This window comes from Cololabis saira, chromosome 11 (assembly GCF_033807715.1).
Source record: "Cololabis saira isolate AMF1-May2022 chromosome 11, fColSai1.1, whole genome shotgun sequence".
Classification (NCBI taxonomy): Eukaryota; Metazoa; Chordata; class Actinopteri; order Beloniformes; family Belonidae; genus Cololabis; species Cololabis saira.
The window spans coordinates 40,861,849-40,886,281 of NC_084597.1; the positions used below are offsets into that span (position 1 = coordinate 40,861,849).

Consider the following 24,433-nt stretch of genomic DNA (forward strand, 5'->3'; position numbering starts at 1 on the left):
AGCCAATTTTTAACAGACTGGTTAAAAGTATCCAAGATTAGCTATTGAGTACTTTTTTTTAACCAATCAGGGATTTATGGTAGCTTCAGACAGTATTCAGATCCCTTAACTGTTTGACCACATTATAATATAGCAGGTGGAGGAGTGGATAGCATGAATGTTTCTCCTGATCAATAGTAATCAGTCATGACAAAGTAAAGACATTTTCTTTTTTTTTTTTAATGTGGCAGTAACTCAAATCTTTTTTGGATCATAGACAGGCTTGTTGTAAAATGTTGTATGAAGTTAGTCTTTTACTCAAGAACCCAGAAACATATCTAGATCCAAGTGTAGTATCATCTTGGTGGGAGTTCTGTCCTTGCTGCTCTACAGCAGTGGTTCCCAACCTTTTCCAACTCAGGGCCCACATTTTTGTCTCAAAAATGTTCGCAGCCCACCTCCGAACTTTTTAATTCCCCCTGTTGCTAGCCAGCTATCCATCTTTATACTCCAGTTTCAGGTATCAGCATCAAACGTAAATAAGTCAAGTGCAATGCAGTCCCGCTGCAAAGTGGTCCGACCGATAACAACAAAAGTTCCTATCGCTGATTTGCTTGTCACATGTCTAATACTTGAAGGAAAACAAAACAAAATAATGAAAATAATATTTAAAAAATTTTAATATCATTTTAAACATAACTGAGTTTTAACATTTAAAACATTATTCTGTATATTTTTATATAATTATATTCCCCCTCGAAAAAACAATACTTTTTTGGAAATGATTTGGCGGCCCACTTGCAATACCTCCGCAGCCCACCAGGGGGCCGCAGCCCACAGGTTGGGAATCACTGCTCTAAAGTACCCCCATACAGTAGTAGTATACTACAACCACAAGGGTTCACTGTGGGGAAGGTTTTGTTAGGTAAGGAACAGTTTCTAGTGTTTGCCAAATTTTAAATTTAGACTTAAACTAAAATAGTTTTTGACCAGTTAATACCTTCTTCTCTGCAGTCCAGCAAATTCTAAAGGCTGCTATTGGTCATTTGTCTAGTACTCTAGCTTTCATCAAGTTGTTCTTCTATGATAGCTTTGTTATCGTAGAAATAATACCAATGTGGTCATCCTGTGGATGTCCATCTCAGAGAAAACCCTTGTTTGGGATATCAAATAAATTCTACATTGAAAGATCCCAGGCCCAGGTGGTTGTTGAAAGAAACCATTTAGCTGTAAGGGCCACCTTGCTGCCACCATGGTGTTTATATCATTTTTCACATGTATACCATACTTTTACTGAGGCATCGAATAGGGACACAGGTTCTACTTTATTAAAAAAAGAATAAACAACAGTGACAGGTAATCTCACAAGCCCTTTCTCTTTATAAACTAGAATATGGTGTTTGGTAAGAATGCAGACAAATAATAAATCTTAGTTTGACTTGGCTTCTCCAAGTGAGTCTGGGCATATTTCTCCCTTAATTTTGATGTCCACAAGCTAGATTTCCTCAATCCCTGTCCCCTGTGGCTGCCTGATGTGAGCTACAGTAGAATTCAGTTTTGAAATGGAAATAAAGAACTGACATAAAACATGTGAAAGAGTGATGCTTTGTCCAAAGTCCCCGGTTGAAATAAAACCAGAGGTTTTGTAGTGTATGGTGGGTGTCTTCACTCATAATTTATAGAGAAACCCATATAGAAATCATTTTCATGTTTGTGAAGTCATTGCTGCTCTTCAGAGATTAATATGATAATAATAAATGTATATTACTTTTTTCAGGTCCATGTATCCTCAATGGTGTAATGTAAACAAAACATATTTTATAATAAAAAAATAACAAAAAATTATATATTTGAAATTTTAAATATTAAGTCATCAGCAACAGAGAAGGATGCACCATTCTGGTCTGTATTACCGCAGTGATTCTTACTCCAGCAGTTATCACTGCTACTATGTTAGAAAAAAAACCTAATTCCACTAATTGAGTGTGATTTTAATCAGTGGCATTCCTAACAGATATGCATATTTAAACTGATAGAATCAGATGAAAGAAGTGTTGCCATATAGCAGAAAAAGGTGTCAAGAAACTATAACTGATAAGTACCATAGGAGCTAACAGCTCGATCGCATCAGTTTCACTGGTCTCAACAAAACATAATTACATATGCTTGCATCATCATTTAACTACCATTCTCTTCTAGGTCTTTGACTACTAAAACTTTTGCCTCAAGTACTGGGATCTGATTAAAAAAGATATTGAATAATATAAATACTATTTATATGTCAAACTGTAATTTAAAATGTTGGGTAAGTGTAACCTGGGTTGTCTGTCGCTGTCTCTGGTCCTGAAGTTCATCCAGTCAGAGCTCACAGAGAATATGTTTCTAAAGTTATTATTTAACCATGTGTATGCTTTGTATTCTTTTTTCATAATACATTTTTTAAGATAGCTTTTCTTTTTTACTTCTCTTTCGTGGAGGTAAGGTCTTATCTGATTTAAAGCCAAGAAAGGATGCCTTTTGCTGCTGAGTTGTTGAAAGAATAACAAGTTTGGTAAAAAAAAGTTGTTTGATGTTGTTGGATGAATGCTTAGTTGTGCCATAAAATCACAACTGAACATTCTTTGTCCTCTCTGCTTCTTGTTCTAAGGGCCACATAGAGAGAAAACAATAACCGCTAAAGGTTATGCTCTACCCAGCTTTCCTCTGAAACTTAGATGAAAAAAAAAACTCCCCTCTCGGCATTGAGCATCTTCAGAAACTTGGCCCAGATCTAGGCATGATTAAGTATCTGCTGTCAGCCTGTGGTGAACTCCCACAGCTTTCTGGTGAGATGATAGAGCTGTTTAGCCTGAGAAAATATTGATATCTGTAGACTGCACGAAAGCATCTGATTTTTAAATGTGTCCTCTTTGTTAGAATTGAACACTCATTGCAGCTTCATAATTTTATTCAGAAAATACATTTTTTTAAATGCATTTTTTAAATGGGTTTTATGATTAATCTGAAGTTGAGTGCCTTCTGGGTTTTTTTTTTCAGTTTTTCAAAATTTGTTCTTGATCAATTTCAGCCAAATTTTCTCACTTCTATTTTGCTAAAATGGCTGTGTCAGACAGCTGCTGGATATTTACTATTCTCAGTTTAACTTAAATTATTTATAGTTGTCTTTGCTTTGAGAGTTTCAGTGCATTCAAGCATGATAAAAAGAAATCCAAGCAAGAGTCGAAGTGTTGCAGGGAAATGAGTCTTGAAACAAATGGTTTTAAATTGTTTTTGTTGCCCCTGATTGCGTGGATGTGGGGACTTTTATACGAGCAGAGTAAATAGCTGTTGCAGCAGCGCATCATAAGGACACACACTAGACTACAGCATTAAACGCATGACAATCTCAACAGAACAAACACACGCACATCCATATGCATCACGTTCACAACTGTAAAACCATGTCAAGCAAACAATGATCGTTTCCTACTTCATTGCTATTCTCAACCAGAAATGTCTGGCTTACGGTACCTTCAAAATTGGAAACAGAAAGAAAAGGATGAAAAAAAAACTGATGGATAAAATAAATAAATAAAAAATAAAGCCAGCACCTTAAGATGCGTTACTGAAAACAACTTTATTGTGCCTTTTATTTGAATAGCATCAATTTGGGAATACATAATGTGTAGTCCTGTCAATGATTTTGGAATGGAACAAGAAAACTATGGGTAGTACTGTATATAAAAACAGTCCCATATAATCAAGTAGATTTTAGAATAACTGTTGTATGACCAACCTTGACGACACAGAAGTTTATTAATTAGCATGGAATGATTTCAAATGTTTGCACACCAAGGCCAGAGCATTGTGCTGATATGGAGAGACAGTCCAGTCGGTGTAATTGTTCAAGTACATTGTACCTATTTAGTTGCAGAAGGATTCCACTAGGGGCACACTTGAGAACTCAGGTGTAAAACTCTTTACTGTAAGTAATAAACATGGTGTTGTCAAAGGATATTAATATTTGGTTAGTTTAAGTAGGGAGAAGCTTTATAACCTTGTATCTTTGTAATGCTGCTGAACATGTCACCCAAGACATCTAATCGCATTTCCCTCTTCACTGCTTGCATTAGTATCGTGCAAAATGTATCTTCATTTCTGACAAATGATGGAAATCCAAAGTTTAAAATAAATGCAAGACAGCCCAATGTCCAGACAAACATGTAGTTAAGAAAAATCATATATCTACAGTATATGAGCACTACTGAGAGTGGTTTTTCAGAGAATAGCAAATATGTGGCCAAAACCCTGAAATCTTAATTCATTGGTCAGTGATGAATAAACAAAAAGAGAGATAATTTGTGTTTGGTAGATTATTACTACTACTATTGTTGTAACAATACTTCTTGGCAATAAATCCTATAGCATTGGAAACTCTGTTTATTCCCCTTTTACATGGTGCCAGATTTGCAAGGAAAATGCATTTGTAGGACGAGCAGCAGAGCTGAGTATGTTGGCCGTTGCCCACTAAAACTGTGTAAAATCTTCTCTGCCAAACACCAAACAACTTTGACTGTTGTTTGATGCTTGGTGGATTGAAACAGCATATATTGGCAATTTAACAATTTATCTATTTAACAAAACAGAAAGCTCAGGAGCATGTGGAGGAACCATACACAGCCGCTACAGCCTGGCACCTCCTCTTCCTGCTTGTCACCAGCCTGGTCACACACTGCTGTGGGATGACATCCCATTCTTCAACCACCATTCGTAGGGGTGTGCAAACAAGGGTACCTCACGATTCGATTCGATTTCGGTTATTGGAGCTTCGATTCTTCGATTCTTCGATTCTAACGATTGTCGATTCGATTCGATTATTGGTGCCACGATTCTTGGATTATTGTGATTTTTAATGCTTTTTTCCATACAAGATTGATTTTGTCTTCATCTGTGGCTACATTTGTAAATAAATAGCCAATCAATTAACTCAGTTCCTCTAACAACACTCATTAAGTAAATAACAAGGTTTTTTGAACATTTGACATGTATTTTTCAAAGACACAAAATAATTTATTTTATGACTATGTAAACATTTGCTCTTTGACTTAACTTTGACCAGGGAAAGCTGCACTTGCATGAGAGCGCCCTCTATTGGTGGAAAACACTGAAAACGATCAAGCCCTGGATTTAATGAGTTCATTAATTCAAGTAAACAAGATATGTACTTCCATCAAATTTATTTAGTGTATTTCAAGTGAATAAGAAATGTGTATTCTTGAAAATGAAGTGATTCAGCAGCTTATTCAGTCTGGAATCTGGATAGGATAACTTAAAAAAAAAAATAAAAAATTAATTTATCGATTCCAAATCATCATGTGACGCATCGCGATGCATCGACACATCGATGAATTGCACCCACCTCTAATTTGTGGCAAGTCAGCCAACATGGTTGTGATGGTCAGTCTGACATGAACAGCACACCCAAGCTGATCCCACAAGTGTTCAGTGGGTCAGGACTGCTGGCAGGCCATTCCATCCTCTCCACTCCCAAATTCTGGAGGTGTCCTGGAGCATTTTCATCTTTGAGAAGAGTTCGTCCCAGACTGTGGAGATATGGGATTTCCACTGGCTGCAGAATCTCATCTTGATATCTTTCTGCATTGAGATCGCACTTCAATGATGGCAAGCCTCGTTTTTCCCGTGAGGCCAATACTGCCCTACATCATCACACTGCCTATATACAACCAAAGGATGTTACTCTATCAGTGCAGCAATTAGCATAGTGTTCTCCGTGCCTTCTCCACACTTCGATCCTACGATCCAACTACAGTAGACAGAATCTGGACTCATCGCTAAACATAACGTTCCATCACATGTTCAGTTTCCAGTGCTCATGTTGCCGACACCAACTCAAACGGGCCTGACAGTGAAGGGCAGTCCTGCCAGGCCATCTATCAGCCCCATAAGACCGGAGATTGGCTGCGTGCAGCCTCTTCCGGATTGTCTGGGCAGAGAGCCATCAGCCAAATCATCCTGCAAATCTTGACTGCAAATCTGTAGAAGTTTAGCCTATGGTACCGCTGAAAGGGTGAGGAAACTGGGGGTACCAAAAGCTCAAAACAAGAGTCAATAGCAACAGTAAAATGAGCTGTTTGGCACTGGCAGATCTGGCAAATTTTTCATGGGAACAACCCACACACTCAGCTCTGATGCTCATCCCACAAATGCATGTTCCTTTCAAATATGACACCATTTAAAAGGGAAATAAAGAGGCTATCCAATTGCCAAGAAGCATTGATACAACAAAGAAATAATCTACCAATACAAATTTCCTTAATTTTTGTACTAAATTTAGTTATGCCTGATAGTCTTGTCAACCATATGTCCTGGCATCCAGTGACAACTCAAGGACGACATTGATTTGTGTACCTCAAATGAACAACATATAACCTTTTTCACCGTGCCATTACTTATATAACTAAAATGGAGCTGAAATAACTCATTACTAGCTCTTGGTGAAGTGGTCATTTTTAGGTGAGCAGATTTCTAAAAAAAAAAAAGGCTGCAAGCACTTTACTGGTCTGGCGCATTCAATTATGTCTTAACAATATGCCAAGAGGTAAAGATATAACAATATATACAATATAAACTCTTAGAGACATTATTTTGCTGCACATCTACTTGGAAAGCGTTTTAAAACCATGTCCAAATAATCTGGAGTTCAACATTTTATAATAAGAAATATTATTCACTAACCGAAAGCATTCAAGACACTTTGGAGTGGACTTAACTTCAAATTTACCTCGAGACCTGATACTATTATTGGGTTCAATTTTTTGGTCTTAATAACGCAAATAACACAGCCTAGCAGGTTCTTGAAACTACCAGGCAAGGCAAGTTTATTTGTACTAGATGTAAAAGACAATTCAAAGGGCTTTACACAAAAACATTTAAAAAAATGCATTTACTAATAAGAATTTAAAGGCAGACATAAGTTCAAAAAGGATAAAACAGATGAAATGCAAGAGCTAAAGGCTTGACTCAGACACAGAGATTTATAAACCAACAGCAAGAATTTGAGATATATTCTGTGACAGACAGATAGCAGAATAGCTTTGCTATTTGAACAGAGTGCTGCCCTTTAATCTGACTTTGTTGGCTCCAAACACTATTATTTGTCTTTTGTCTCCTGGATTATAGTCTCCTGGTGAGATGGTTATATAGATGTCTGTGTCATATATATATATATATATATATATATATATATATATATATATATATATATAATATAATATAATTTGAGCAAGTGGAAGCATAAAGATGTTGAACAACAGAGGTTCCAAAATGGAACCTTGGGGAACTCCACACGTTATTTTTTTAAGCTCAGATTTGTAGTAACCTAAAGATACAAGGTAGATCTTGTCTTTTAATCAATACTTAAACCAAATAAGTGCTGTGCCAGAAACTCCCACCCACTTTTTCAACCTGTCTAGCAAGATGTTCTGTTCAGCCATCTTGAATGCAGCACTGACATCCAGAGCAAGACTAACATCTTGGCATTATCCATAATGGAGTGGATGTCATTAAAGATCTTCCTGAGAGCTGTCTCAGTGCTGTGGTGCAGAAACCAGACTGGAAGATATCAAAACAGTCATTTGGTGCCAGGAGGTTGCATAGCTGTTAAAAAACAACGTTTTCTATGATCTCACTATGAAAGGGGAGGTTTGATACGGGCCTATAGCTGTTCATGACGGACCTGTCTAAGGTTGTTCTTTTTTAAAAGTGGCTTAATAAGTGAGGGTTTTACAATCTCTAGAAGAAACAAGGCCATGAAACACTTTGAAAAACCCTGTTGGTATACTATCATGACAGCAAGTCATGGAATCCAGGTGGTCCATGATGTCATCCAGATTTTTATGAGTGAATGGACAAAATGATATACTGCACCTAACAAAGGTGCACTGAATGATTGTCTAATTAAATTGTCTAATCTAAATAAAGAGGCAAAATCATTGTAGGCGTGGTTGGACTGAAGTTCAGGGTCTACTGACTCAGGGGAATTTCCTGTCAACAGTAGTGAGCAAAGTGCATGCATTATTGTTCATAATCCACATGCTCATAAACTCACTGATAGTGAGGAGTGGAGTGCAGAGGAGAAGATTTGGATGAACATTTCACTGGTATTTGGACCTATTTTCACCACCAGCTTCTATTGAGATCAATAAAACTCTCAAAGAAAACACAAGAATGGTCAGACAAATCAACCCCTGTAACCATAACCTTAGAGATTTTCAGACCTTATTACAGTTTTTCTCGATTGCTTTGACACATTTTGCACATCATGAGTCAACTTTATCTAATGCTCACACCTTCTTTGCACAGCAAGAGTCCTCTCTGGCGAATCAGTTAACTATTTCTCATTGCTTTCACACAATTTTCTTGGACTTTTAATACACTTTTCAAAACAGTTAACACACTTCTCACAAAGAGACATACCTGATTTACCATTGGCAACACATTGCAGACACTTTGTAGCAGCTAATTGGAACTGCTCTCTCAATTCAAAAAATTATCAGCACCTGTGTGAACTCTTTGCAAAACAAAGCAAGTAGTCCTCAACCTATCAAAGAGGTCAATAGCTTGAAGTTGACACCAAGCATGGATCGAGGAGGACGTGGATGAGAACATGTGGATGAGAACATGTGGCCTGATCGTCAGGCCCGTGTCGACAATGCGTAATTTTCCTGTATTTTTATTTTTTTCATATTTACAGGGTTTCATTTCATTGTGTTTCATTTACAGTACTTTCTTTGAGAATTGACCTTTGTTGTACTGCATATTGAACCCTGTCATTTTGATTGCTTACAGTATGTGCATGTGACAAGTACTGCAATAAATATTTTTCTGTCAGAATCTTGCCATTTTGTACACAGTAGAACAAATGTAAATCAATGGTGTTGACAGGAACTTCAGCAATACAAAAACAGATCTACAATATTTTACTGTATACACATTTTCTGATTTTACTGTAAATACTCTGTGACAGTATAATTCAAGTTATATAACTAAGTTAGAGTGCTCAATACAAAACCCAAATTGTAGTATGTTGTCAGTTGTAAAATAGTCAATACTATGAGGGTGTTGAACAAAAGTTGATATTGATAGCTGTGGTTTCAATTTTGTTATCCATTGTTAAATAAATGAGAAAACACACATGTTCAATTGAGAAAAAATTGTAGGTTTGATGGAAAAGTTTGGTTTTGATGGATGTGTGACAAGTTTTGAGAAAGTGGTGTCATTCTGCAAACATCATAAAGTGTTTTGGTTATTTCAGCTTCTGTTAAGGGCTTTGTGTGAGCTGTTTTGAAAAAGTAAACTGTGAATGGAAAAATGGGCCAAAACGATCGAGAAAAACTGTAAGTTGATACAATGTCCTTTGTTATGTTGTTTCTTCCATCACATGTTGAGTCAGTCCAAAATGATCAAGAACACAACACAATTCCTTGGTCCACATGTCCTGAGGGTTGTCAACATGACAGGTAAAATCACCAACAACAATTACACAATCAAAATCAACACAGATGACAGACAGCAGTTCATAAAAATAAACAAAGAAGGTTGCATGGTAATTAGGTGGTCTGTAGACATTGAGAAACTACAAATGGGATGAGAATTTCCAATGAAGAGCCACATGTTCAAATGTAGCATAGTTGCCATGAGACATCTGTTTATGGGAGTCATTGAGCGGAATAGCTACTCTTTCCTTATTCTGTCTAGGTTATTCTGTCTACAACTGAGTGAAGAAATGTACAATGTATTACTCAGACATGGAAGGGTGGTGGTGAATTGTGGTCTTCAATGTAGACAGTTGGTGGGAGATAAATCTTGAATGATCTAAACAAGAGGTTCCTTCAAAATTGAGTGAACTCTAAAATGGGAAAAAGTGTTTCATAGTGAAAGTAAGCACATGTACAATGCCCATATATTAGTCACATATCACAACAGTGCTTTGCCAATAAGGCTCTTCCCTGTTTGCTTAGCCAAATGCTTTTATTTTTTCAATTGCCTTCAGCCTGGCAGTGGCATTATTTGTCATGACTGTTGCATTCATTCTTGGAAAGTAAAAACTCAACTTCTTTTCAGAATCCTTTTAAATTTTCAAATCACATTTACATTACAAAATGCAGGTGGTTATTGTTGCATATGTTGATTTTCTACAACTGTAGATGAAAAGGAAGGAATTAAGCCATTAAAGGACAGCCATTAAAAACAAACAGTTTATGTTGAGAGATGACTGCACGGAAAAGGCTGTTAGATAAGCAAGCAACCTCTTCCTCTTACATATTTATACAGGGGTTTGTGAGTTTGTGTGTATGAATGTTTTCAGGGTTTTTTTTAAATCTGGGACAGAATGAGCCTTGGGGTGTATTAGCAACCATCAGCCATCAGTGAAAATGAGGTCTGATAAGAACTATGAATGTCTATGAAACCCAGCAGCACACAGCCCTCTGGAAATTCTTCAATCCTCAGTCCTGATGATCAAAATGGAGGGAAATAGCATCTGGCAGATGCATGAAAGGAAAAATAGTAGATGAAGTTGTCTGAAAGATTTCATTTCCAGTGATTCAATTCGGCAAGTCAGGTTGTTTTCTTCTTTTCTTTTTTTTTTTTTACTTTGGCACATAAGCCTCAAATACTTTCGATAAAGACTGGATTCCCATTTGAAAAAAGTCAAGGAGGTGCGCTGCTTTTAGTTAAGTCATGGAATTTTTTTCTTTTCTTTGTCTTGTTAAAATTACAACTTGTGGCCAAGGTGGTCACTCCTGGACATTATCTGACATTTAAATATTACAGCCAGGTTGGAAAGCCCTCTGATGGGCTTCAAATGGTGGCCATTTCAATCCAGTGATGGACTTCATCTGATAAACCTGGACGTTTGCAGTTACATGCACTAAAGAACTGCCTTTTGCTGCTGTTTGGTAAAGACAGAGGGATTTCATTGCTTTGAAAAATGTCTCACAAATAATTGCCCCTCTCTTCTATTTTCTATTACACTGTAAAAAAAAAAAACTGCGAAATTTACGGTAAAATACTGGCAGCTGTGGTTGCCAGAATTTCACCGTAAAAAAATATGGTAACAATGTATATGACATTACGGTACGCTTTTCAGGCAACCATAAATTTCCATTAAACCATTAAACCATTCAATTTCAATTACTATGAAAAACAGACATATTGTAAACCTGTTTATGTAGAAATTACAGTATGTTTTTGCATAATGTTGAACAGTCTTATACTGTAAATTTAAATGTAAACATCAGATAAATCTGTAATTTAGACAGAATAATACAGTTAATTTTAAGGTAATTACATGCTTGTGATATTACGGTATTTTCACATTTTTTACCAAAAAATTATATTTTTACATTAAAATTGTGTGATTTCTACATATTATTACAGTAAAAGGTATATGTACTCTTTCTTGATTAAGGGTAATATAATGTATCTACTACAGTGATGTACTATTTTGGATTTTACGGTCTTTTACTGTTGCTATTTTACAGTTTTTCACTGTCATTTTTACGAACATTTCCTACAGTGTAGACAGTCAACTGAAGATCTATACCATATACTTGCTTATTGTGTATTGATGTGCCTATTATGTGCGTCTTTGAGTTTATGGTGTAATATTATGGTTATTTGCTTTATTGTCTTTAAAATAATTGTCATTATGTTTGGGAGGATTGGTAGTATCTTTGCTGATTGTTTTTGCAGCCATGTGGTCATTTGTGTTATTGTAATCACTTTGCGCATGTTTCCTCAATTTTGTTTAACTTTGTCGTGATTCTTGCTTGAATTGTTTTGCATTTGAGTTTGTTTTTCTGTGCATTTATTATTTTGTCTTTTTGAGTCTTTTTTCCCATTTATGATTTATATGATAATTTCTTGCTTGTTTAAGCGGATGTGTTTTGTTGTTGTATCTCGTACAATGGCTTAGTAGGGTTACCGGCTTTCTTTGGTTGACCACTTTAATACATTAATACTCAGAAGTTCTAATTAGTAAAGTCAAATTGAAAGTGCAAATATTTCAAGAAAGTTTGCAACTAGTTAAACCTCTACAAGAATGTGATTAACAGTATCCGTATCTGTTCTCATTTCTGTCAGATCCATACCCATTTAAAATAAAGAAACTATGTTTGGCAACCACAACAGGATGTAGAATAATCTTGAGACACTGGAAGTCATCTGCTATGTGTAGTTTTAAGGAATGCATTGAACTAATGTGAGTAATGGGGAGAGAGGATATCTGCAACCAAGTTTGGGGCTCGTTTTTGACATTAATAGAGGGGATGTCTGATTAATTATGTGGCACTTAATAGAAGGGATTGTTCAATATAAGGGTCAAATGTACATTAGATGCAAGGCACATGTTTTTTGTTTTGTTTGCTTTGCTTCTTCTTGTATGTTTTCATTTAAAAGACAGTGAACATGTATGTTTTATAATTTTGAGATGATATGTTTGTTCTGTCGCAAAAATATTAATAAAAAAATAAAGAAACTAAATTATAGGTGTGTCTTATTTTCAGAATTTATTAAGGAAAGCCCCTTGAGATTTGCCATCTCATTTTCAAGGGGGTCCCAAGAAAACATACAACATTACAATACATCACATTACAGTACAGACATACATGACATAAAACAAACACAGACATCTTGCTCACCCCCTCCCACACACAACCCCTACCCACATAAGTCTAGTTACAAAATAGACGAATTGAATTGTCATCTGGATCTGGTTTGTTGTGGTTCCCAAGAACCAGAACCAAGCAAGGTGAGGCAGCGTTCAGTTATTCTGCTCCTCACCGGTGGAACAAACTTCCTGTAGACCTGAGGTCTGCTGCAACTGTAGATCCTTTAAATCAGGATTAAAACATTACTGTTTAATTAAATACTTACCTGCTGTACTCTACTGCCCTTAGTTTTAACAACTTGTGCTTTTTATAATTTTACCTCTTTTCTTATCAGTTTATTTCATTTATTTGTTATTTAAGCGTACTCTTAAATTAAATACTTTCTGAAAACCGCGAATGAGATGTGTACCTGTGGTACTCTACTGCCCTTAGTTTTCAGCAACTTGTGCTTTTTATTATTTTACCTTCTTTTCTCATAATTTTATTTCATTTCATTTCATTTGTTATTTACTGTCTAATCATCAGAGGTGTCAAGTAACGAAGTACAAATACTTTGTTACCTTACTTAAGTAGAAATTTGGTTATCTATACTTCACTGGAGTAATTATTTTTCAGACGACTTTTTACTTTTACTCCTTACATTTTCACGCAATTATCTGTACTTTTTACTTCTTACATTTTAAAAACAGCCTTGTTAATCTATTTCATTTCAGCCTTAAAAAAAAACTTAAATTGCTCCATCCGGATAGAGTGAATTTGGTTGTGGTTGTTTCAGATGTTCTTGTCCAGTTTTGTTCTTACATCCGTTCCCTCAGATTCCTGCAACTAAACTTGGATGTACATTCCAATAAAGGTTAGGATAAATGATAACATGCCTCTGAAGTTTGACTTTTTGCACCATTACAATACTTATAGGCAACTAGTCATCATATCTCCTGCTCTCTGAAACACATGTTAATGCTCAATAGTACACATATATGGTTCATAATATATGTATATATATGTATTAATATATTTGCATTATACTAAGATGCATTCAGTTTCAATGGCTTTTGTCCTTAATGGCTTTTTTCCCCCTTTTACTTTTATACTTTAAGTAGTTTTTAAACCAGTACTTTTATACTTTAACTTGAGTAAAAAACTTGAGTTGATACTTCAACTTACAGGAGTATTTTTAAACTCTAGTATCTATACTTCTACCTGAGTAATGAATGTGAATACTTTTGACACCTCTGCTAATTATGTCTTGCCGCTTTTAATGTCGATGTAAAGCACTTTGAATTACCTTGTGTTGAATTGTGCTATATAAATAAACTTGCCTTGCCTTGCCTTGCCTGGAAAGGACAACGTAACACAAATCTACATAATAATAATTATCATTGCATGTGGGTAGTGAAGGGTTAATGTTTTTCCAGTACGTGCACCGAATGAGGAAAAAAAACAAAACACACAGCTGTGACAGGCTGTGTGTGGCACCGCTAACGAGCCAGCTGACCACTAGTTCACTAGTTGACGTTTAATTTTAGGAAATGGCGTGATTGAACCCGCAACACGGGCCGCACGAAGCGCGTGACGGACGGTGGGAGGTGATAAAAGCCTGCGGGGACTGCGCGTGCGACTCCAGTGGCGCTACTCGGTTCCTTCAGTCGGCAAGTGCGACGGCTCTGTCCTGCTCGGTGTGTATGTGTGTGTGTGCTACAGAGAGAGAGCAGCCGGTGCCCGTGTGTGTGTGTCTGTGTGTGTGTGTGTGTGTGTGTGTGAGAGAGAGAGAGAGTGAGTGTGTGTGTGTGTGTGTAGAGAGAGGCGGCTCTCTCTCGGCTCTCTCGGCTGTAGCAGCTGCACCAAACACGCTCCCAGAGATGGTCGCGTCCACGCTGGTGGGGATCCTGCTGCTGCCGGTGCTGGCGTGTCTCCTCCGCGGCCGGGACGTCCACGGTGAGTGTCGGACCAGGACCGGGTTCGTGTACGTGTATTTTGCGTTAGCGAAGCTAATAAAGGCTGAATTATGGTTCCGCGTTAAACGCGGAGCGGAGCGCCTACGCCGTAAGGTACGGCGTAGGGTACGCGGCGACGCGCAACGTAGGCTGCGTCGATTTAACGCGGAACCATGAATCAGCCTTGTGCACCTGTGCCTTGGCTGCACCCTTGGCTGGTCCGGCTCCAGCTCAGCGATAAAACACGAAACCTGGAGCGTTTGAATAAAACACTTGCTACTTTAATGTGGTTCAGTGTCATTTATTGGGTTTTTTTTTTTAAAGTTGTAACCTAATATCGGGTCGGGATTTTCAGTAAAGGAAGATGGAGAGAGAGGCCCCATTGGCTTGATCTGCTCCTATTGACGTTACATCCAGTATTTGTGGTAGATTTATTTTTTCCCTGCACGAATTAGTCCAATGGTCAATTAACAGCACCTTGAAAACAAAAAGCCCTCTATATCCCTGCTTCTGTGCCGTGCTTGCTTGCGTGGATGTCTAGCTGTGATTTGAGTCGCTTCCACTGTGGGATTCTCCCATTCTCCCATCATCACCACCCCCAGCCAGGTTCATTATTTATTTATTTATTCCTGAAGTGAAAGCCGAGAGAGACAGAGAGAGACATACCACAGAGACAAAAAAAAAACAAGGGAAAACCGTGCAGTAGCATGTTAAAAAAGGACTGAAATCGGGGGTAGCTTAGCAGCCCTGTAGTCTGGGCAGCAGCAGCTGAGGGAATAATGGCAAAGCGGTGACCAAGGCCAATTACTGACCACAGGGGATGTCAGTGGACGTCTAATTAAAGGCAGAATGACTGTGTTCAAATCATAATTACCTGCTGGTATTAACTGTGTATCAGTTTGCACTATGACTGTAGGTACTCATGTACTATATCATGGGCTTAAAAAAGGAAATTAAGTCACTTTAAAATGACACACACACACACACACACACACACACACACACACACACACACACACACTTTTCAAAAAAATAATATAAACATATGTGGGGGGGCATATAGGTGTATTAATTGACACAAGGAAAGCTTTGTAGGAGATGGGGGTCATAAATACTGGCGGACAATGTAGAGGTTAATTTAAGAACACAGATATGAACATTCTCTCAAGATTGATTATAAGGTGGCTCTTAGAAGCAGATGGCTCTTTCTCTGGTTGTGGTATGCATATATTTGTCTCCCCAAGCTCTTGAATTTCCCACTTGCAGTAAAAATGACCTATGGGGGAAGCAGTGACTTGAATGCTTATCATGTGCGCTTACTCCAAATGGTATACAGTCACCAGTAACACAGGCTCCTCATTCATTCCATTTCCAAAATCAACTTAAAACGCCTGTTGTTTGAGATTGTATATGACTATTTACACAAAATGCCATGCAAAGTGGCTAGCCACAAGAGCAGCAGGTACAATGCAAGGCTGATTAATTGTTTTTTTTTTTTTTTTAAGTCTCCTTCCCGTGGTTGCCATGCTAGACCTAGATCCTCAGCTATGGGAGGTGTGTGTGGTTCTTGAAGTAGGCGGAGTGGTGGGCAGGAGGGGGAGGAGGAGTGCACTGCAACTGTTTTGTTACTGGGGAAAATTATAGCACCATGACCTCCATTGTAGCAGCTTTTGTAAAGCACACAATGATTTACTATTTTGGATGGGAGATGGCATTTTTTTGCAGCTCGACATCTATGGAATTATTTTTCTTGGAAGAACCTGGAACTACTTGGATTATTTTTTATTTTTTACTTATTTTTAGATAGTGAGAATCACATTCATCCCTGTACTTCTTTTTTTAGGGATGTGTTAATGATTGGCTTTTCAAGCTGCTATTATCCCTTTTCGATTTTAAAAAAATTGGCCAAAGTAAATTTGGGTGGGAGGAAGGTGTAATTTGGCAGTATCATTTATAGGAATAAGGAAAAATGGTGACTGGTTTTCAAGGAGTCAGTAATGCTATAGCTGCATACACTTTACGATGGTAATTGAGCTGAATTGACTTAAACATCCTGTTGAAGGTGTTGCAACCTGTTCATTAGAAGCCCCACTGGATTCACAACATTCAGTTTGCATTTTCCATGTGGATGCTTGTAAACATGGGGAAAAACGCACTCCAATAATTTAAACTGAAATATTGTGTGCGTGCGTGTGTTCTAGAAAAAAGTGATCCAAATATATAGTATTCTCTGTTTTTGGTATACTTGTGCATTGTGTTTGTATGAACTTCATATATTGGTGGAAAATGTGAGTGATATCATGGTTTTTGAATATGAATTTTAGAGATGGCTGAGTTACTGCAATGGTCAGTAACTTTGTGTTCCAGATGAGAACTCATGTTTTCCCAGCACAGCAAAATTTGCTTAATTTGGGTATCATCTATTTGTCTCTCAGACCCAGAAAGAATGCAGCGTATGAATTCTTGCAAGGACTACTGAAATCTGGGATGCTATGCTCTTAAATGCTAAACACGGCATTTGAGACTTATACCTTACTGCCCTCCCCCTTTTTCTAAGTTGCATAAAGTTGTGAGTTACTTTTTTTCAATTTCACGATGGTTGGAAAATTAAGAAATTACTGGCCATCCCTCAGGCTTTTTGCACAATGTTGACTCTTAGGTGGGCAACGAAACCAGAAAAGCAGTTACACAAATGCATTTGGAAAGGCTTTTTCTTCTCAGAGTGCAGTCATATGAGGCAATCTGTACCATGCTCAAGTGCAATTGACTCTTTAATCTGGATTGGCTAGTGTGAGGCTACAACCTGTCTATACAACAGGATTTTTGGTCTCTGGCACATTAGAGGTGTGCTTAGTTGTATTAGTTGCATATGATAGCATAGTTTATTAGCACATTCTTGAGACTTGGATGCAATAGTTTCTTGGGACAACCATTAAACGTCACGGTATAGTTGAAATTTAAAAAAAAAAAAAAAAAATTGTACCATGACAAGTAGTGTCATGTGAGTTTCTGTCTGTTTACAGTGAAGTATGTAAAGGTGGCAATTGTCCTAAGGCAGGACGATAACTGGAGAAATGATAACCAGGGGAGCCTGGTCAGTTGCATGGTCAATGGGAGTGCACACTTGGATCCATACTTTCTCATGCATGAGAGGAATACTTCTTTGTTTGCTTGTTGGCAACTTCTAGCCTTTTTTTCCCATCCCATTTTTAAGCAACTTTTTAAAAATTAGTAATGTTAACTACTATCCCTTCCTTTGCAAAAATCATTTGTTGTGTTTCTGCTCAAAGGCTGTGTAACTGTAAAGTAACTTCCCATTTAAATACTTCTAGAGCACAACAGCTTACTGACATCAGGGATCTCTCCCAGCTCCAATATTTTGCTTAGTCATTGTATATTGATCTTTTATATAGTACATCACAAAACTACAGTGGGTAGGAATAATGGATTGCAGCCATGATGAGTTGATGAAAGCTTAAGCGGCTCTTGTATGCTGCCAGAGCACAGTCTCAAAGGTTTAGGCTTGGTGTTTGCTCAAAACTGACTCTGACGCTGCATGGGAAAGAATTTGCTCATGCAGGTTCGTATACTTGAGGTTGCCTTTGAACCCTTTTGTGCTGATTTTTGATTAAAATGCAGGGGATGCAATTTTCCAGGCAGTAGGTCGATGGGTGGCTTTAGCCTGCATAAAGACTGGAGTAGTAGTTCAGGGTAATGCATGTTGGCAAAAATAATCCACTTCTCAGCAACTTTGTGTGAGTGACTTCAGGTAAAAACTCAATTTGGTCATTTAAAATGGAAGTGAAGCACTGAAATAAATGCAAGTTTATAATAGGGCTGAATGATTAATCGCATTTGCAATAACATCACGATATCATCATAAAATGCAATTTTTATAATCGCAACATGTGCGACTACAAGGTTGTCACGGGACGCAAGAGTGAATAGAGTAGTGGATCAACTTTTGATGTTACGTTTAATCTGTTGCGGAATGGCCTTTGGCTTGACAGAACAGTCAAAAATTTGGATCAGTTGAAACTTATGTCTAGAAGAGCAACAGCACATGCACATTGTGGGATTATAAAAGATGCTGTGCAGTGTCATGTGTTTAGAGCATACCGCTTGCTACATCAGAGTAAAACTACAAACGTGTTCCAGCACTTAAAAAAAAAAAAAAGGAAAAACACGATACAGCCATGTACCACAGTTGTGCGGCCTAAATGTTGAGTGCTAGTGGGCCAGACAAGTCAACAAGCCAAAAGATCTGCTCATCCGGGTGGACGGCTGCACCATCACGCCATCCTCCGAGGTCCGTAATCTGGGCGTCATCTTGGACTCCACCCTCTCCTTCCAGTCACATATCAAGTCGGTCACCAAATCTGCATTCTACCACCTCAGAAACATCGCACGTCTCCGTCCCTCACTCTCTGACTCTGTGGCAGAAACACTCATCCATGTTTTCATCACCTCCCGACTGGATTATTGTAATGGAGTCCTGTCTGGGGTTCCAAGTAAAACCCTGGACAGGCTCCAGTATGTGCAGAATTCAGCTGCCAGGGTTCTCACCCACACCAAGCCCTGGCAGCACATCACCCCCACCCTCATCCACCTCCACTGGCTACCTGTTAAGTTCCGCATTCGGTACAAACTCCTCCTACTCACCTACAAATCCCTTCACACTCTGGCCCCCCAGTACCTGTCCGACCTCCTTCATCACCACACTCCCTCCCGGAACCTGCGGTCTTCAGACGCTGGTCTGCTCTCCATCCCCCGGACCAGACTGAAGACGTTTGGGGACAGAGCCTTCAGTGTTGCTGCCCCCACCCTTTGGAACTCTCTCCCTGCTGTAATCCGTGACTCCCCTTCTCTGGACAGTTTTAAAACACATCTCAAAACCCACCTTTTCACCCTGGCTTTTCCCCATTAGTGCCCCCCCCCCCCCCCCCCCCCTGTCGTTTTGTCCCGATGGTGTTTTGTTTGTTCTTCCTTGGTTTTCCTTTTTCAAGGCATCCCTTGAAAAGGCCTATGATCTGTTAAGCGACCTTGGGTTCTTTGAAAGGCGCTATATAAATGCAAGTTATTATTATTATTATTATTATTAAAAGCAGGCATTAATGCCTAAAGTGTTTGAAAGTGTCGCTCCATACGAGTAGAATTTAAGATGGCATGGGAAAATCACTCGGGCAATAACTGCGTCTTTAGCAAAAGATGTGGTGCCAGCGCGATAAGAAAGTCTGCGCTCATGACATTGGTAAACAGTACAGGAAGAGTTTAATTTGTCTTGGTGCATAACCGCTGCTGCGTCATGAGAAGGGCATTTTTAAAATCAGAATCAGAAATAAGTTTAATGCCAAGTTTGTTAAACACACACAAGGAATTTGTTGTGGTGATTGGTGCAATACAAAGAGCAATTAAAGCTGCAAGCAGCGATGAACGGGCCCTCGTACCCTTGTGCACGTTCAGGCTGCAGTGGAAGCACTTGTATGACTTGCATGTAGATTCTTCAGGCCTGGACATTTAGCGGATGACACCATCCACGACTCTCTATATCAAACCATTCAAAAGTTATGGCAGAAAGTAGAAACTATCAGATATCGACCAATCAGATGTAGGGGCGGGGCTAATTTGCAGCAATTATGTTCAAGAACTCAAAACTGAGTCCGATGACACCACCCACGAGTCTTTATGTCAAACAATTCAAAAGTTAATGCAGAAAATCAGAACTATCACATATCGAGCAATCGGAAGAAGGGGCGGGGCTTATTTGCAACAATTAATGTAAAGGAGTCAAAACCGAGTCCGATGACACCACCCACGACTCTGTATGTCAAACCATTCAAAAGTTATGGCAGAAAAAATTATTTATCAAATATGGACCAACCAGATGAAGTGGGGGCGCGCTTTTTGGCATCTAGTGTCGCCACGGTAACGCTTTAGACTGAGAAAAGTAATGCGCGTCGTCGCAGGATGGAGACGCACATTTTGATGTATAACACACCTGGGTGCACATTACGGTTCGGGCCATATTAACTGCTGAAGGAATGTCATAAATTGCGCCAAAATTACACGATTAATTGAAAATGGCCAACTTCTTGTTCGGTTTCGTCCAAGGCGCCAAGAGACTTTTCTTTAATTTGCGACATGATACAGGTGTGTACCGATTTTCGAGCATGTACGTCAAACCGTATTGTGGGGCTTGAGGCACAAAGTTTTCTAGGGGGCGCTGTCAAGCCATTTTGCCACACCCATTAATGCAAACCATTAAATATCACATTTTTCGCCAGGCCTGACTTGCATGCAAGATTTGGTGACTTTTGAGGCACCTTTAGGGGGGCAAAAAGGCCCTGCTTTTTGTCGGGAAAAAAAGAAAAAAAAATTCCTACAGATACGAATAGGGCCTTCGCACTGTAAGTGCTTGGGCCCTAAATATATAATGAAAAGAGAAAATGTACAACATGAGAGAAAATGTATGATATATATATATATATATATATATATATATATATATATATATATATATATATATATATATATACACTGTAGGTCTGTGCAAAAGTGACCTAGGATGTGCGTTAATATAATGCACAAGGTCAGGAATGGAGTCTTTTACGTTAATGTAATGTAGAGTGGGATGGGGGGGCAGTCCGTGGTGGATGGGGGAGACCGGGGCCTTGTTGAGGAGACCAGCTGCAGTCGGGAAAAAACTGTTTTTGTGGCGTGAGGTTTTGATCCTGATGAACCGCAGCCTCCTGCCAGAGGGAATAGTCTGGAACAGTTTGTGTCCGGGGTGGGAGGGGTCGGCTGCAATTTTTCCTGCACACTTCAGGGTCCTGGAGGCTGCAGGTCCTGGAGAGATTGGAGGTTGCAGCCAATCACCTTCTCTGCAGAGCGGATGATACGCTGCAGCTGCTCCTGTCCTTTACAGTGGCAGCAGCAACCAGATGGTGATGGAGGAGGTGAGGGTGGACTCGATGATGCTTAGAACTGCACCATCATTTTCTTTGGCAGGTTGAACTTCAGCTGCCGCAGGAAATACATCCTCTGCTGTGCTTTTTTGATGAGGGAGGTGATGTACAGTTCCCACTTGAGGTCCTGGGTTATGATGGTCCCCAGGAAGCAGAAGGAGTCCACAGTGTTTACTGGGGAGTCCCACAAGGTGATGGGGGCCGGTGGGGCTAATTTCCTCCTGTAGTCCACAATCATCTCCACTGTCTTTTGTGCGTTGAGCTCTAGGTTGTTCCGACCGCACCAGGTCACCAGCTGGTCCACCTCCCACCTGTAGGCGGACTCCTCATCATCAGAGATGAGTCTAATGAGGGTGGTGTCGTCCGCAAACTTCAGGAGCTTGACAGACTGATGACTGGAGGTGCAGCTGTTGGTGTACAGGAAGAAGAGTAGAGTAGAAAGAATGCAGCCTTGAGGGGATCCGGTGCTGATGGTCATGGGGTCAGAAACATGTTTTCCCAGCTTTAACCGCTGCTTCCTGTCAGACAGGAAGTCTGTGATCCACCTGCAGGTGGAGTCAGTCATGTTCAGCTGGGAGAGCTTGTCCTGGAGCAGAGATGGGATGATGGTATTGAAGGCAGAGCTGAAGTCCACAAACAGGATCCTGGCGTATGTTCCTGTGGAGTCCAGGTGCTGGAGGATGAAGTGCAGGGCCATATAGCATCATCTACAGACCTGTAGGCGAACTGCTGGGGATCCAGTAGTGGGTCTGTGATGTCCTTGAGGTGTGGCAGCACAATGCGCTCAAGACTAGTGATGCACCGATTGTTCGGTAACCGAAATTGTTCGGCCGAAAATGGCAAAAAAACACTTTCGGTGTTCGGTGGAATAAGTGGGGAAAAAAAACGAACAATTAATAACGGCGTTGTAATATAAGGAAATAGACTGGCCGCTCCGTAACTGTTGCACAACACATACATTGTTGGCCAACCAAAAACTAACCACATAACGCTCCCGTAATGGTTGCGCACCACATAAAACTAACCACATAAGAATTTTACCTAACATTCACCAGCAGGTGGAACCAAAACAAAATAAATCAATCGATCACAGGTGCGTTTAGATGACGAAATCAAACAGATAAAAGAGCGTGGAGTGAGGTGGTGTGGTGCAAACATGTCAGCAGTGTGGAAGTATTTTAGAGTGGCAAAGAATAATACAAGAATGGCTGTTTGCAATGAATGTTCTGCTCAAATATCTAGAGGGGGCACATCTGCAAAGTCTTTCAGCACTACAAGTTTGATTTATCATTTGAAATGATAAAAAACCCTGTGCGCTTTAATGCATTTTTATTGTTTTAAGGCCTATGTTACAATGTTCAGTCAGTTAAGCCTAACGTAAGCTCAAAGATGGCCAAAAAATTTATTTTGCTAATCTATTTATTTTAGGTTATTGTTCTTTGCTGGTATAATGTCTGCTGGAATATTTAAGAAATGCTGGGAAATTAAAAAATGTTCAGTTTTTTATGTTCAACAAATGTTTTCTACCTTGTAATTTTGTAAATGATTTTTTTCTTTTAAAAGCATGCCTAAATCAAATTTATTTGATTTATGCAATGGTGAAAAAAATTGGCAAAAAAAATGAAAAACTGCGAAGAACCATGTTCGGTATTCGGCCAAGTGTTTATTATTTTCGGTTTCGGCCACAAATTTTCATTTCGGTGCATCACTACTCAAGACTTAATTACCGCAGATGTCAGGGTGACGGGTCTGCAGTCGCTTGTTAAGTGTTTGTCAAGCGTTTATCATGATTTTTGTTTTTTAATAAAACAAATTTCAGCAATCAAGCCAATTAACCTCCCTGATGGTTCTGATGGTTAGTGTAATATTGGTTCTTTATCGTATCGAGACTATCCCTCCACTCCGTTAACATATTTCATATGTACAGGGAATAACCCCCCTGCTGTCATGGTACGTGGATACTTCTTTAAGACACACCGGCTTGCCCGGTCAAGCCCTCAGGTTTACCTATAAAGCACCTGTGCTGGCGTGTAACCAGTGATTGTTTGATCTTGACCTGAGTCAAGGTGCAGCGTGAGACAATCTGTGTTGCAGAAAAGTGTGTGTGTGGGTGTGTGCAGCGTGAATCCACTTACCTACTGTAGCTGTAGTTGGGCGTCTGTCTCCGGGCAGGCTCCCTGGATTGCTGTCTCCCTTCCTCTATCTTCTTCTCCCGAAACACAAAGAACCGGTTCCTAGTCCAGCATATGGCATGGTCGCGGTTCGTGAGCTAACGCGCTCGGTTGGATCCGTGCTGGGTGCAGTCTTCCGGTCACGGCGGCTGTAATTCCTCTCCGATGTATTGCTTACGGTTTTGTGAGTTGACGCGCTCGGTGGGGCCCGCGTGGTGTGCAGACTGTCGGTTTGAGGAGGACATGGAGGTTCGCCCTGTGCGGGTGCCCCCCCTACCTGACTTCGAAGAACTGGTGTGCAGACAGTTTACTTCACCGGCAGCCGTGCACAAGTGGTCTGCGTCATGTCGCAGGTTTTTGAACATGAATGACGGGGAGCGTGTTGCCTGTGGGCCGCTCCCCTCAGGTGGATCCAGCTCTCTCCTCTCATTTCTCCCTCCGACTACATTCTTGGCAAAGCCACCTGTCCCAGCGAGAATTGTAGAGTCATGGATGGCCTGCTTGCTAAGCTGCACAGAGCTATGGCTACTCAGACCCATCTGGCGAATACGGGGGCCATTATGTCCCTCTACCTTCGTGACAAGGAGGTGCAGGAGGGTCCTGGGGGTTCCAACATTGCGGGTGAGCTTCGGACAGCTTCCTCAGTCCTCTCTTCAATTATGAAGGAGCAGGTGGTGGCTACAGGCAGAGCCTTAGCATCCTTTTGGGTTGCT

The 24,433-nt window shown here is 39.6% G+C and overlaps 1 protein-coding gene across 1 annotated transcript in view; it reads left to right on the top strand.

Moving 5' to 3' along the window:
- Positions 1–14,108: 14,108 nt before the first annotated feature.
- Positions 14,109–24,433, top strand: part of vldlr (very low density lipoprotein receptor) — a 55,116-nt gene continuing 44,791 nt past the window's right edge. The window contains exon 1 of the mRNA XM_061734522.1: positions 14,109–14,585. Coding sequence (XP_061590506.1) covers positions 14,333–14,585 — 253 coding nt within the window. The 5' untranslated portion in view covers positions 14,109–14,332. The remainder of the gene's footprint in view (positions 14,586–24,433) is intronic.